Genomic DNA, 16945 nt, shown 5'->3' on the forward strand with positions numbered 1-16945 from the left:
AAGTCTAGATTTAATAGTTCGTTATTTATAAAGTCAAGTTAATTAATTCATCTATCATTTTATCCAAACCAAACCCTAAACAGGCAAATATGTTTTCCATGTCATGCATCATTTTTATTAACATTATTAGCAGCAGCGATATATCATCACTATCCTATGACAATCATCCTGTTCCCAGCATATTCCTGTTGTCTCCTGACCTCATCTCTGAGTTATATCATATCTCTTCCTTTCTGTCATGTTAGGCCCTGATCCCACTTCAAAGTCCCTCCCACTTAATTCAGCCTTATTTCTGCAATTAAGTGTTCATTTTCACTACAATATTTGGTATCTATTTTTATTTGTATCTGGCAGCTATTGCTACATATGCTGTCTTTTTTCCTCCCAAAAGAACATGTAATCTTCCCCACTAGTTTATAATACTACTATCTTTATGGTCTTCTAGTGACTGGCATATAACACAATTAACACCCAATAAATATTTTTAGCTGATTTTTATTCATACGCCTGATAGTTCCTCCATTTAGGAGTTTTGTCAGCTTTCCACAAGGCACACCCGAGTCTTTCAGAACTCCAGTGTTGCTTGTGAAGACTTCCTGGGTCAGTCAGGCCAGTGGCCTATTCATGTGCTTCATACCTTCCAATCACTTAGCTGAAGTTCTGTCACACTTTTGTTTATCCCATTTCTTCTTTACACAGCTTGTTTCTCCAGGAAATACTGCAATAATCACACCCCCACAGAATTCAGAAAAGCACTCCACACACAGTAAGGACATGTTGATTAACTAAAGCTGAATATCCACAAAAGGAATAATTTTTCAATTCATTGACTTTCTGACTCATTATAATGAAACACATTAATTTAAAACATCTACAATTGCAGTTGCATCTAGCAAACCTTAATAACAGTGTATTTATCAAAGTGTGATTCAATGACCTTGGGGAGAAAGAGGGCAGGAAATGAAATTGAAACAAATACGTACCCTGCAGAGAAAACAAGCACTGGCTGACTGCTGATTAACTGAAGGGAAAGTAGGCATTATTTTTTTCAGGAACTCATGAGACAAAAATGAACAAAATACTGACTCTGAGTCAGGAGAAAAAGAGAGTTCAAAGAGAAGTTGAAAAAAAATCATCAATCCATATCCCTGACAAAAAGGACCAACAATAGAAATATTTCATAGTAATCATTTAAGAAGAAAAAATCAAATTTTAATCTAGGTATATCTTTATCTTAAGTTTAGCCAAAATAAAGCATATGCATAAACACATGTATCCAGGATCCTTATTTTACTTTTCGGCATTATTTTTTACTGGTTGCTTTAAGGATCACAACATATATCCTTAACTTTTCACAGGCTACTTAGGGTTAATATTCAATCAATCCTTGTCAAATGTAGAAATCGTGAAAGGTATGAGTCCATTTACTCACCCTTGCCTGTTTTTTTGCTAATGCTGTCAAATGTATAACATCTATATACATTAAAACTCCACGAGACAACATAATTTCCAATGGTCTCCACCTCAGCCCAACACCAAGATCTGAATATTCATGTTTTATTTCTCTTTAGCCTATAGAACTTAGTATTTCTTGTAGCACATGCCCACTGTCAACATAGTTTTCTTTTTCGGAAAATGTACATTATATCACCTTCATTCTTAGAAGATCATTTTCAGTAGATGTAGAGTTCTGGGCTGATGTGGTTCTGTTTGCCTTTACCCCCCCTCTTGGGTTCTGGTCTACAATAATTCAAATCATAGTTCCCTCATGAGCTACGTGTCATTTTAATCTGGTAGCTTTCAAAACACCTTGAGTTTTCTCAAATTTAATAATAATGTGTCTAGATGTGTGCAATGCAATTCTGATGCAAACTACTCAGAATTAGGTCAAATTTCTCAGGTTAGGGGCACAATTCTCCCCTCACTTCAGAAGCCAAATGCAAATTCCAGAGTTCTCAAGTCCCTATGCTTCTGAGCAACTGGCTAAAAATCCAAGCGTTCCCACTACTTCACAAAGTGCTATAACTTCCTGGAATGATTCACAGAACTCAGGAAAGCACTATATTTATAATTACAGTTTTATTATAAAGCATACAAATCAGGACTAGCCAAGTCAAAAGATCCACAGAGTGAGGTCTAGGGATCCCACATGCAAAACTTTCGTGCCTCTGAACACCTCACCTTCCAGGCAGACTAGTGTATAATTACCAATCAGGGAGACTCACCTCAGTGCCCAGAGTTTTTACTGGAGTTTCATTACATAGGCTTGGTTTTCTGAGTCATTGGCCATGTGACTGAACTCAATCTCCAGCCAATCCTGCCCTCCTCAGAGATTGGCCTCATGTCATTTAATTCAAAATCTCAACTCTATAATTACACGGTTGGTCTTTCTGGTGTGGATAGCCCCCAGTTTGAGTCATCTCATGAGCATAAACTCAGGTCTAGTCTGAAAGGCCCACCATGAACAATAAACACATTCCTATCATTCTAAGAAATTCTAAAGATTTAGAGGTTATCTCCCATGAAGCAGGAACAGACTAGCCAAATTCTTTATTATAAAACAGTGTAGTTTCCTTTGTATTTATCTCATTTGAGGTTTGTTAGGCTTCTTGAATGTGAAAATTTCTATCTTTCACCAAATTTGGAAAATATTCAGCCATGTTTTCCTTAGATACTATTTCCTTAGATATTATTTCCTTTCTCTCATCTCTTTCTGTTACTCTACACATCTTAGACCTTTTGATATGGTCCCTGAGGCTTATTTTTACTTCAATATTTTTTTGCGGTGTTCCTGAGGTTAAGTAATTTTTATTAATTCATCTTCAGCTTTGCTTACTTTTTCACTATCTGCATTCTTCTGTTAAATTCATCTGGTAAAAAAATTTTTTTTGTCCTTTTGTCTTTTTAGGGCTGCACCGGTGGCATATGGAGGTTCCCAGGCTAGGGGTTGAATCGGAGCTACAACTGCTGACCTATATCACAGCCACAGCAATGCCAGATCCAAGCCGTGTCTGCGACCTACACCACAGCTTACAGCAGTGCCAGATCCTTAACCCACTGAGCGAGGCCAGGGATTGAACCCAAAACCTTATGGTTACTACTTGGGTTTGTTAACCACTGAGCCGCAACAGAAACTCACATCTGATAAATATTTATTTCAGATGTGGTTTTTAGTTCTGGAATTCCCATTTGCTTTTTTTTTTTTTTTTTATTTTTTTAGTTTCTATTTCTCTGATGGGTTTCCTGAATTTCATTCACAACGCAAAGATATAATTTCCTTTATATCTTTATAGTAACTGCTTTAAATCTTTGCTAATTTCAACATATGGGACATCTCCAGGTTGATCTCTGTTTATTGTCTTTTGCCTCAAAAATGAGTCACATGTCCATGTTTCTTGATTTGTTAACTAATTTTAGGTTGTATCCTTGACACTGTAAATGCTATTTTCCAAACACTCTAGAGTCTGCAATATTCTCCAAAAAAAGTTAGGATTTTTTCCTATGTTGGTTTGGTTTGGTTTAGCATGCAATTGACTTGATTGGGCTATATATTTTGGGCTTGGCTGCTTAACGTTTATCCTGTTCAGATATGGTTCAGGTAGCAGTAGCAGATTTATTTAAAAAGTTTGAGGATTCCCTTCTTTAGGTCCTTCCTTCCTTGGATTTCCCCCTTACTTTTCAGCAATTGTATTTAGCCCAAATGTGTCCTTTCACTCTTCAAGCCACAGAAGCTGGTATTTTGTAGCAGAATTTTAGCCAACCTGCAGAGAGTAGACTAAGACCTGCCATTAGGCCTTGTGAAAACAGGAGTCTGAGTACCTCCCTTCTTAAAAATGTCAACTACTTTCCAGAACCTGCTTATTTTTGGTCATTTTCCAATGTCTCACTTAGAGTTTATACTTGTTATATGCAGGAGGATCATCTGACAAGAGCAACTCACACCAGAATTTCATCACTCTCATTTTGTAGGTTAAGAAAACTGAGGTCTACGGAGGTATTTCTCTGTTTATAAGGAATTTATTAAAACTGGGGCTTGCCACCATGAGAGTTGAGTTGAGCTGTGGTAGCACTTCCTTAAATGTAATAAATATCCTTGTTTGAATTCATTGAGTAACACCTAGTCAGTGTTAATCAAAATTCTGTATTATAAAATATTACGAAATAAATAATAACTTTTTCTTACTTTTAAAGGACTTTGCTAGGAAAGTGCTAACAAATAAAAGTTCCTGAAAGATATATTCTATCAAGTATTTAAAAACTGTTTGAAATTAGTATATACACATATGCAAACACAAACTCTAACATAAATGTTTATTTCAAAAGCTAAAATAACATACATAAAACAATAATTACTTCTGTGGATGACAGAATTTAGGGTGCTTATTTTTTCTTTTATTTGTAATACTTTGAACCTGTATTGCTTTGCAATAAGGAAAAGAGTGATTTTAAAATAAAATAAAGCCTCAAAGATTTCACTTACATTAAAGTATTTTAAAATTTTATCCATACTTTTTCTCATAGGTTGTACATTTAATGCTCCATCCAAATCACTAGAAATTCTAAATTACTATGGGCTCCACTGAAAATGCTACTAATAGAAAACCAAATATCCAAGCTATTTGCAATTGATTACGTCCTTACACCATAAAATCTTTAAGCAGTGAAAGGATTAAAATGCTTAATTTTAACAGGAAAAGTTATTGCATATAAGAAAAATATTGAGAATAATATAAAAATAAATAAGCAGATGTTTTGAAAGAAAAGATCTCCATTAGTAACCTTTTAACTTTCTAGTTGTACTCAAAAGTTGGCACTAATTTCTAGATTTTGAAGAAAAATTTAGGCTTTACATTTCTTTCCAACTAGTAGAATATTTTTTGAGCTTTAAGGATAATTACCACAGGTTGGCTTCTCTAGGAAGGCATTTGGGAGGCAGGATATTTATTAGGGAAATAAGAACCTGGGATCAATACCTGCAGAAGGGAGGGGAAGGAAGTGAGATTGAGCAGAAGTTTAGCTGTGATGCATTACCAGTGAAGTCTGCATGGAGACTGCTGAAGCCAAAATGGTCCATTGGATTTTTCCACATTGTGCCAAGCTGGTTAGCTCTATATTTCGTCCTCTGTTAGTCATTGGAAGACCACCCCCAGAAGGCTGCAGCTTTGTACAGTTGAAATAATCCCTGGAGGAACCTACTGCTAAAGGCTGCTTGTTGACATCAAACCCAGCAGCTGAGCAAACAAGTCCTTCCTTGAAGGGGGATCTTGGTGATACATCTCCATGTTTACACAGTCATGAAATTTCCTTTCTTCTGGAAAATTCAACTCAGTGCAAGCTTCCATAGGAAACAAGCAAATCTTTATGCCATAGTTAATGAATACTAGCAATCTGGATTATCTACCAACATGATGGAATTCAGGGTAGTAAAGGGCCTGTTTATAAAAGGTAAATGAAACATAATTATATTAACTAAAAAGGCAAGAACTAGTGAGTATTAATAGAATTGTCTGGGGAAATGTCTACAAACATCACATAAGAATAAAATAATCTCTTAAAGCCATTATTTGCTGCTAAATCTCTTTAGAACTATAAGAGTTGAAAATAGAATGTACCTACCAGTACTCTGGGAAATGAAGCCTCCATACCCTGAGGGATGTGGCTCCTTTTGTACACATCTGTGCAGCTCCATAGTGTAGGAGCAAGAAAAGTCTGTAGAGCAATAACCACAGAGAGAAGGAAAAAGGTTGCAAAATACTAGAGAACAAGGTCCAGTAAAAGAAAAACATGCTAGGTATAAAGAACTATTCTGCAAAGTCAAAAGGCAAACTAACAATATGAAGACAACCTTTATTCTGGTTGAATTAGGTCATCTGGTACTCCACATGACTCAGACTAAATACACAGTCAGTGACTAAAAAATAATTACAAGTATTGTAGATCTTCTGACAGGAAATGCCAAAGAGAGAATGGAGAGTGCTTTCTTAATAAACAGTACCTCTTTAAAATCTTAGCCCATCATCATTCTTCTTACTATTCTTCAACATCATAGCTATTCCCAGAAACTCTAACTTTTCTCCATTGGGAGGTCCCTGCCCACCAAAACTTCTCTAACAGTTTCCCCATATGCCTTTTCTCCCTACCATTTCTCTTTCCTTCTTCTGTAGCATATTATCATGTAGCTCAAAGTATCCTTTCTGGTTTCATTTGTTTTATTTTATGTACTTGTTTAGACTCACATTTGAATTTTGGAGACCAAATGATAGCCCCAAGGGACAGAAAGAAAGAATTTTTTTTCTCCCAGGTGCAGGTGGATGTTCAAGGTGAAGAGAGAGGCTACGAATGTCCATAAATTGGTAATTATGGGAGTTCCCATGGTGGCTCACTGGTAACAAGCCCAACTAGTATCCATGAGGATGTGGGTTTGATCCCTGGTCTCCGTCAGTGGGTTGAGGATCTGGCTTTGCCATGAGCTATGGTGTAGGTTGCAGACGTGGCCAGGATCTCACATTGCTGTGACCGTGGCATGTGCTGGCAGCTACAGCTCCAATTCCACCCATACCCTGGGAACTTCCATATGCCATGGGTGCAGCCCTAAACACCAAAAATAAATATGTAAGTAATTATGACTTCCTTATACAATTAGTTAATAATTTTATCTCATTACACTGGTAAGAATGATGTGCTTTATCTTGGTGTTTCCCTGTTAAATGCGGAGGATTTGTTAGGGGTAACTGAGATATAGATCTACCTGAAATAGATATAGAGAAGCTTTCTGGAACTATTTTGTAGAAAACAATTCCTCTAAACTCATTTGAATACAAAGAGAGGAGAACAACTTGATGCTTAGTCCTTTTGATATTAGAGAAATGTGGGGTTTTCTTTTCTTTTGTTTTGTTTGTCTTTTTAGGGCCGCACGTGCAGCATATGGAAGTTCCCAGGATAGGGACTGAATCTGAGCTGTAGTTGCCAGCCTATGCCACAGCCACAGCAAAGCGGGATGCGAGCCCCATCTGTGACCTACACCACAGCTCATGGTACTGGATTCTTAACCCACTGAGCTAGGCCAGATATCAAACCTGCATCCTCATGGATACTAGCCAGGTTCTTTACCACTGAGCCACGACAGGAACTCCCAAGTAAATACGTTTTTAAACATATATCTCACTGTTAGCTTTGTGACCCTTCTAGCATATATGGCCCCCTACGTCTAGTTTTTTGTGGTGTTATCTATACTGTTTAGAAGATCAAAGTGGATTGGACATCATAAAAACTACAGCCAGTAAAAACAATGCATGACGAACTGAGGATTACTTGGGCCAGGCAACCATGGAGCACTTAAGGGTAATGAAGCCAAAGGAAAGTTTTGGGATGCAGAGAGTTAGATGTTTACCATAATGACAGACCAGTTTTCTGAAGGGGGCAGTTATAGAAAATGGTATGCTGGTACAGCAGGCATTGAGAGAAGATGGAAAAGGGAATTATAGACTACTGTTATTTCTTTCTTTCTTTTTTTTTTTTTTTTTTTTGCTTTTTAGGGCTGCACCCTTGGCATATGGAAGTTCCCAGGCTAGGGGTTGAATCAGAGCTACAGCTGCTGGCCAATGCCACAGCCACAGCAACACAGGATATGAGCTGCGTTTGTGACCTAACCACAGCTCACGGCAACACCAGATCCTTAACCCACTGAGTGAGTACAGGCGTCGAACCCACAACCTCATGGATCCTAGTCGGGTTCGTTAACTGCTGAGCCATGAAGGGAACTCTGACTATTGTTATTTCTAATCGCTGTGATCCAAGCAATCCAGATTCGCAGACAATAAAGTCTTCACAGTAAATGTTCCTATAAGCACATGTTACAAAAACTAAGAGTATAATTGTGACATCAACTAATTTCATAATTTTTTAATACAAGAAAATCACCACACACCTCATTCAACAAGTATTTGGCGAGCACTCACTGCTTGCCAGGTGCTGAGCTAGGTCTTGGAGTTGCAGTGGGAAATAAGTAGACAAGGCCTTAGAGGAGGGAGACAGACAAAAAAAACAAGTAAACAGATATATAAATAAAAGGGATTTTTTAGATAGTGGCAAGTGTTATGAAAACAGTAAAGCAGAAGGTGACTGAGAGGTGGCTACTATATTACATGTGGTGATCTGGAAGACATCTCTGAAGAGACGACACTTAAGCTGAGACTAAAATAATATGAAAGAGTTGGTCAAGTAGATAAGAAGAGTTGGCTGTGTTAGAACATGTCAAGCAGAGGGAAGAGCTTGCAGAAAGGCCTTAAATTCAACATAAGTTTAGTGTGTCAAAAGGCCAAGTCAGGGCCCAAGTCATGTGGGGCCTTATAACTTTGGATTTTATTCTAATTGCAATGGGCAGAAATTGGAGAATTTTAAGCTAGAAAAGAAAATAATCTGATACATCTTTTCAAAGGATCCCACAAGTTACTCTGTGGAGCATGAACCAAAAGAGTCAAGAGTGGAAGCAAGAAAATCAATTGAGAAGCTTTTACTATAGTCCATACAGAAGATAAAGGTAAGAGTGAAGATGATAAGAGGGTATTGGCAAATACTTAGATCTGGCTAACTGGATTCCTGATGGATTGGATACGAGAAACCAGAAAGAGTAGAATTAAGGTTTACTCTGAGGCTTTTGGCTTCATCATTTATGATGATTCTAATAACTAAGATGGAGATAACCGGGGAAAGGTAATGTTAAGGAGCTGGTGGGAAGTGGGGGTCCATAAATTCCCTATGCTTACATGGATGGGCTCTGCAGGATCCTTGAATGCCCTTAAAGGAAATGAAAATTTTTCTTTACATATTCAAATGGACTTTGGGTTGGGAGCATGCATAAGTTTCATCGAATTTTGAAAAGAATTTAAAAGGTTATCTCTGGAAAGTTAAGTTAGGTACCTCCTAAAATCTTACCCTCTGGATTTTCTTTTTTTCCCTTTTCTCTTGTGTTTATGATTATGTAAAAGCAAAGAAGAGAGAATGAATTGCTATTAAAGAATTTTTAATGTATATGAAGAAAAGGACACATTTTGAGAGTTGGCTCTCTTTTTAATTTTACTTTATTGAGAATATAGTACCTATACAGGGTAGACTTGAAAAGACTTGGAGATTCCCTTTTAACTTCCTTGTTACATTTAAGATCCTTTGGCACTCTTTGGTGAAGGGTATTCAGTAGCCTTTCTAGCCTCTCCCACCAGGCTAAACACATATCTTTTCCTTCTTTGCTATGTCCAAGGGGCATCTTATACCTTGAGATTTTTGAGTTCTCTCATTGATGTACAACTAAGGATATCTCTTGTAATCCTTATATCAGGTACAGTTCAATCAAGGAAACAGAACATTATGAACAGAATGGAATAAGGGATTAATATGGGTTTTAGAACTTACACAGCTGTGAGAGAAGCTAAAGAAATAAAGATCTGAATGTGAATAGTTGGAGGATTAGAGAAAAGCCAATAACAAGGGACAATAAAGGGAGCTGTAGAAGGCTGTTGCTTCTGCATCTGGCAGGGGTCCTGAGGTCATAAGTCAGCAAGTTGGAGAGTTAGGAAGAAGAGTTGGACAGACAGGTAAAGCATGGGTATATTTTTCTTCTACAAGGACAAACTGGAACCTACATTCCTCACTCATTATGTTAAATCCCAAGGATGCAGGCCACCTGCAGAAAAACTTGATGCTTTTGAACACCTTGGTACACATGTTACCTGCCCAGAAATTGGAAAAGCTGAAGGAGGAAATCTCTTGGGAACAAGAGAAGCTGTGGGCCTGGGTGTTGTTCCATATGAAAAAAAGTGAGCCAGAGTATCAGGAACACTCCCCCAGTACCCCCTCCCGCCACACACACACACACACACACACAGTCAGGCATATGTTGAGCAATGCCTGTGGCCCTGCAGTGACCTCCTAAGCATGACTACTGCCTCTCCCTCCTAAATCCCAAGCAAACTTCTCTACTGGCCAGCTCTAAATTTAAACTTCTAAATGAAAGGAAATTCTGGGAGCCAGAGTTGCTGCTAAGATGACATAGTACTAAACTACCACAGTCACGTTCTTCACCAAACGTACCATGAGAAAGAAAGCAGTGATTCACCTTGATCCCAATCATGGCCCTATTTTAAAAAGATATGAAGTAAAGTTGGATGTATTTAAGAATACAAGATGTGATGGGATAAAACAACTCAAAAAACTCAACTTTCTGGTTCCAACAATTCAACAATTCCACCTGAAATTCTCAGACATTATGACGAGCATTAGCATAGCAGTTTTTATAACTCTGAGCTACTGCTGTTAGTGAAACGCAGGCTGGATAGATCATAGCTTTGACTCAGTGGTAATTCCTTTGAACCTATACATATAAAATGGGTCAAGATTAATCAATTGGATGTCCGATCTATTCTACTACAGTCTTTTATATATAGCCTCACAGTAATGTTTAAAGTAATTTCTGCTTTGTAACGGCAAAACTTTAATATCTTAGGAGGGTAACACAAAATTGATGTATTTACTAGTTTTTCTTCTCTGTGAACTTAAGTAATTGCTATATATCGTAGAGCTCATCTTTTCATAAAGAGTGTTTGTCAGCTAATAAGACACCATTTTCCTTTGATTAAAACAAAGAAACTGCCTTTCATCTATGAGAGAATTTTCTGTCAGAAATCTTACATGGCAGAGTTCCTATAGTAGCGTATCGGAAATGAGTCCGACTAAGATCCATGAGGATGGGGGTTCAATCCCTGGCCTCACTCAGTGGGTTAAGGATCTGGCATTGCCGTGTGCTGTGGTGTAGGCTGCAGATGTGGCTTGGATCTGGCATTGCTGTGGCTGTGGTATAGGCCAGCAGCTGCAGCTCCAATTTGACCCCTAGCCTGGGAACTTCCATATGCCACAGGTGTGGCCCTAAGGAGAAAAAAAAAAAAGGAAATCTTAAGTGTCAAGATTGGTAACATTAACATTTTTTTCTAAGATGACATTTCATGTAAGAGATGATTTCTTTAATGAAGAGATGCAATCATTCCTGTCAGAGAGACAATTTACACAGTAGGTAAAGAAAAGTCCAAATTTGAAATGAATGACACACAGAGTATCATTCACAGTCCAAGATCAGCCCTCAGAGGTTTACTTTTGGATTATTATTATTATGTCCTTTACATATCATGAGGGGGAAAAAAGAATAAAAGAGGTAGGAAATATCATCCCCCCCAAATATCTGTTACTATAATAGAAAAGTTGTAAAGAGAAAAAATTCATATTAACACCCTCTCCAGCTTCCCATAACTAAATTATTAATTAATTAAGAACAGAAAAGAAAAGAGTTTGGATCAGGCAGAGAAGCAAGAAAGAATATAAAACAATGTGTTCATGTTTTAGCCAAATTCAATTCCAGGCTCAATTTCATATTTTCAAAGAGGGAATATCTTAGGACATTTAATGACAAGTTACAACTGACACAAGATGAAGGAGATGCTTCATATCAAAGTAAGGTGGCAGACCAAAACCAATTTTTAAAGGAAACCCTCACAAAATCCCTGGCCTTTCAGGTCCTCCATCCCAATGGGCAGGAATTAGGGTGTGCCTACTCCCTTTCCTCATGATCACGTGGATGTGCAGGGACCTCTGAGAAGCCTGCTGCGAGAACTTATTGTCAAAACTCCACAGCGGTCAGGTATAATAGCTGGAGTCTGACACTTGCCCACAAAAATCAAGGAGCCATGATCTTTCTTGGCTCACTAACTGCTTTGGTGGTAATGAGAGAGAGCTTCTACTGTTTGGGGACTGGATTGAATTCTCAAATTTGTCCAGGTAAAGTCTACATAAGGGTTTCTCATGGCCTGGAGGTGGGTGATACATGAGGAAGAGCTCATCTTGGATTCAGTCTAATAGAGCTACAGAAAGGGATCATGGACCCCCATCCAAAAGGACAGGATCTAGTGGACCCCTGATTTCTGCAGGCAGCAAGTGCAGAGAGAGTCTGAATCTACCACTCAAATAGAGATCTATCCATTAGAAAACAAAAGGTGAAAGGCCCCAGTGATGGGAACCCTTCTAAGTACCCACAAAAGCACCCATGAGAGCATCAGTCCTTAATATCTCTCAATCCCAGGACCTCAAATCTAGCCCACCAGAATGTAAACTGGTACCACCGCTATAGAAAACAGTATGCAGGTACCTTAGAAAACTAAATACAGTACTACTCTGTGATCCAGCAATCCCACTCCTGGGCATGTATCCAGACAAAACTTTCACTGAAAAAGATACATGCACCTGTATGCTTATTGCAGCACTATTCACAATAGCCAAGACATGGAAACAACTGAAACATCCAATGAGAGATGAATGGATTAGAAAGACGTGGTATATAAACAAAATGGAACACTACCCAGCCATGAAAGAGAAAAAAATAATGCCATTTGCAGCAACGTGGATGGACTAGAGAATCTCATACTAAGTGAAATTAAGTCAGGAGGAGAGAGACAAATACCATATGATACCACTTTTTTTTTTTTTTTTTTTTGCTTTTAAAAAAAATTTTTTTTTTATTTTTAGGGCCATGTCTATGGCATATGGAGGTTCCCAGGCTAGGGGTCAAATCAGATCTGCAGCTGCTGGCCTATGCCACAGCCATAGAACACAGGATCTGAGCCACATCTGCCACCTACACCACAGCTCACAGCAATGCCGGATCCTTGACTCACTGAGTAAGGCCAGGGATCAAACCCACAACCTCATGGTTACTAGTGGGATTCATTTCCGTTATGCCACAATGGAAACTCTGTGATATCACTTATATATGGGATTTAATTTATGGCACAAATGAACCTATCTACAGGAAAGAAACAAACTCATGGACATGGAGAACTGACTTATGGTTTCCAAGAGGGAAAGGGAGGGGGGTGGGAGGGACTGGGAGTTTGGGGTTAGTAGATGCAAACTGTTGCATTTGGAGTAGATAAGCAATGAGATTCTGCTGTATAGCACAGAGAACTATACCTGATCACTTGTGATGGAACATGATGGGGGATAATGTGAAAAAAAAGAATGTATATGGATGTATGGCTGGGTCACTTTGCTATGCAGCAGAAACTGACAGAACATTGTAAATCAACTATAATAAAAAATTAAAAAATAAAAAAAATCTAGCTCACCAAAGACAATTTCAAGTAAGAATTATCTTATTATATTTTTCTTCCTCCCTTTTATGCTCCATCCAAATATGGGAAGATCTGAAGCCAAAGTTAACAAGCTGGCACCTAAAACTACCCCTAGCTGAGAGAGGGGGAAAGATGTAACTTTAAGTTAAATGCACAGTTTCAATTATATACAAGGACTGTTTAATTTCTGAATCCATACAGTGTTTTGGGCCTTAAAATGTCTTTAGGAATGTTTATTATCTAAACATGATTGGAAAATATTAGATTTCTAATTCAATGGTGGGGGGAAGCTTCCATCATCAAAAAAAATTTCTTTAAAGAAATAATGAGAAGTAAAAAAAACATGTTTTATTACATCTCATGCTTAGGGCTTGTTTGATGTAAAACAAACAATCATTGCATATAAATCTTATACTACCTCCATGCTATAATGCTCTCTAGAGTAAACAACTTACCCTTTACTCTCTCTAGACACAGACTTATTTTCTCCTTTATTCAACTACTGCCATCTCCTTTTGAAACATCAGAAACTATCTTAGCATTCTGTTAGGTCAAAGGTGGGGTAATGCTTAGTATAACTGCAAAACATTATGGGTTTTCCCCTGGCCTATATTTTGGTACATACTGGGTGGGGTTTGAGCTTAATCTTTCTTACTAAGAAGTATGTAAAAGCATTATACAGAATAACAAGTTCTATGGATTATATTATCTTTCATTTTTTCGGTTTTGCTTTTTAAGGCCTCACCCATGGCATATGGAAGTTCCCAGGCTAGGTAGGGGTCAAATCGGAGCTGCAGCTGCTAGCCAACACCACAGCCTCAGCAACACAGGATCCAAGCTACATCTTCGATCCACACCACAGCTCACAGCAATGCCAGATCCTTAACTCCCTGAGGGAGGTCAGGGATCGAACCCCTATCCTCATGGTTACTAGTCAGGTTCATTACCACTGAGCCACAACCAGAATTCCAACCTTTGATACCTTCATTTTTTCTCCTTTGTTAGCATTCAGTTTGGGCAACAAAAATGAGGCAAATATATCACATCTAATTTCCTCTCTAATAGATATTTCCAGGTCAAATAAAATACGGTCTGAGAAAAGGGCCTAGTAAGTGTGATTTAGCGAAATAATTAAAACAGAAATAAAGTTCTAGTGAGCTAAATAGTGAATGGGAGATAAGGAAATATATGTAAGAAATTAATACTAAAATATTTGGGAGCTCTGGAGTAACCAAATGAGAGATTTCGTGTTGCTGCAAGAGCTAGACAGAACGAATTAATTTAAAGCCCAAATAGATTACAGATTAAAAAATTTTAAACTATATCTCTTTTAGTGTCTATGACTCTTAAGAAAGGTTCAAAAAACTTTTGAGTTTATGTTCTATAAAACTCTTGAACAAATGATTCCTCAGTAAACTTCATTTCTGCTCACACAACCATGTCTTCCAATAAGTTATGTGTTCCGCACCATCTCAAAGCAAACTTTCCACCATGTGTCCAAGTAGGCTATATCCTGGGTGCAATGTGTGCAAAAGCTGTTTCATTCCAAAGCTACAGCATACCATGTAAGGAGTGACAGTCTAACATACATGCCTAGGATGACAATTTGTATATACTTACAATAACTTTTTTCAGAAGAGAATATTCTAGATGATTAGTTTATGGTATGGTAGTAATAAAGACTTAAAATAATCCAGGAATACGTTAATATAAACATTAATTTCCTTATTTTGAATTACTATTCAAATTATTGAAGAATTCTATTTTTTTAGTAAGTAGTTACTGTATAAGAAATATCAGTAATAAGCAACAAAGAAAATGGTTAAGATAAATGAGAATTCTGAAAACCCTACCAGCTTTCCTGCTGCATGAGTACTCTTGTTTTGGATAACCAGGAAGCATCATTACCAAAGGCCCTTCTGATAATTCTGCTGCCATTCTTATACCTGTAGATGATTAAAAGAAAGTAAAAAGAGAGAGCAGTCAATGACTCATAGTATAGTAGAAGCTCCTCTCAACATTTTTATTCCTATAGTACAAATGGTTAACAATAAGGTGATCTTAAAAACATGATTCAACTAATTCTTAGTATTTCTTTCTACATATTTCTAAGAAAATAACCTTTCAATGATATTCTTCAAATTAAAAACAGGGAGTATTAAGGACAAAGAAAAATTATGTTCAATAGAAATTTTTTTTTCTACTATTAATTTGTTTCAGAAGTATTAAAATTTGCTTCTTTCATTAACACAACAACTTGGCTTAATTACTTTTCCTTATTTATTCTGGTAACCATGGCAGTGTTCTAAGACATAACTGAGTGTGTGGGACAAATTAGGAATTTGGTAACTGTTATATGAATGAAGAAATGAAGAAATCATAAACCCTTAGGGAGAAAGGCAATACGTTAATTTTTTTTCTTTACATAGGTCTTATTTCAGGACAATAATTACATAATCTAAGGCCTTTACTTTGACCATGCCACATTTTAATTTAGAGAGATAAAGAGCTTAGATGGTATATAGCTCTGATTTGTTCAATCCATTTACCTTTACGATTTTGGAGAACTTGATTTTATCATAGAGTATAAGATCCCAATTTATAGTGGTTCTCAGAGTAACAATATTTTGAAAAGTATGAAACTAAAAGAATATTTGATGTTACCTTTGGATATTATAATGCTAATGAGTGAAAATAACTCTATGCCCCACTTCAGGCAATTTGTCTGTCATAGGAATTAGCAATCTATTATCTTTCCTAAAAAATAATTAACAAATAATCAAAGAATATATACTGAGTCCAAGGAACTGTTAGGAAATATAAAAAAGGGTAAGATGTAGACATCTAAATAATTGGAGATGGCAATGTATCCAGCTTATAAATTATTTTTGCAAGATCAAGGTGGCAATAAGATGTAAAGATGGAACATCCAAGAAAGCAACTTTATAAATGTTCCCACCTGAAACGTGGATAAAGCAGTTATGCAGAGACCAGACCATGAAGGGGATCTTGAATTCAGTAACATAGTCAAATTTGTATGTTTAGGGTGGAAAAGAACACCTCTGGAGATTATACAGATAAAGGACTACAGTGATCAAGAGCCTTGGGTTATACTATTTTCTTTGTATACGAAAACCGGTGAAGACTGATAAATCGGGTCTGGATAATACTCTGCATCAGTTCACCTCATGTTCATTTTAGCTGCATATTTAAAGGACAATTTACAGTTTTTTCTTTTCTTTTCTTTCCTTTATTTGTCTATTTATTTTTTTACTATCTGGTAACCAGAGCTGTAATAAATATTTCAGGCTATGATGATATTTTGTTCAAGGAAAATGTTTTCTCTTTTGTTTATTGCACATAATGTTCCTGAGTATTTTGAGATGTTTTTATATCACTTTCTCATTTATATTATTTGCTGCTATCATTTTCCCATGTAAATGTTATGAGAAAGAAAACAATTTGGGCTTGTGTTCACAAATAAGAAATAAACCCTAGAAATTAAATAAAAAGATTGGGCTCAACATAATTCTGACATGATGAGACCTAATAAAGGTCATAATCCAAATGGCAGCAAATGTCATCAAGTTTAAACTAAATGCTTACATAATAACCTAATTTCTTGATTAATTAATCATTACAGGTTAAATGACAACTATAGCCTTATTGATCGGTGGGGCAGAGGGAGGTTCAGTAGCAAGAAAGGAAGACAGAGAGGGATAGAGTTTTTACATCCTATATTTGCAATCACTGTTCTAAGTGACAGGTAGACACGT

General features: G+C 37.0%; 1 protein-coding gene across 9 annotated transcripts in view; it reads right to left on the reverse strand.

Moving 5' to 3' along the window:
* FAM237A (family with sequence similarity 237 member A) overlaps positions 1-16945 on the reverse strand; it is a 29236-nt gene that overhangs the window by 11488 nt on the left and 803 nt on the right. For 5 of the 9 annotated variants that reach the window (XR_002335804.1, XR_002335803.1, XR_002335802.1 and 2 more), the window contains exon 2: positions 15023-15115. Coding sequence is in view for 6 of the 9 variants with exons in the window: in XM_021063367.1 (XP_020919026.1) it covers positions 15023-15115 (93 nt within the window). In the remaining 3 variants the exon portion in view is untranslated. Of the gene's footprint in view, positions 1-5616; positions 5710-15022; positions 15116-16945 lie in introns of all 9 variants that reach the window. The other 4 variants (XM_013979678.2, XM_021063365.1, XM_013979677.2 and 1 more) reach the window with 1 other exon arrangement.

Source organism: Sus scrofa, chromosome 9, assembly GCF_000003025.6.
Source record: "Sus scrofa isolate TJ Tabasco breed Duroc chromosome 9, Sscrofa11.1, whole genome shotgun sequence".
NCBI classification, from domain to species: domain Eukaryota; kingdom Metazoa; phylum Chordata; class Mammalia; order Artiodactyla; family Suidae; genus Sus; species Sus scrofa.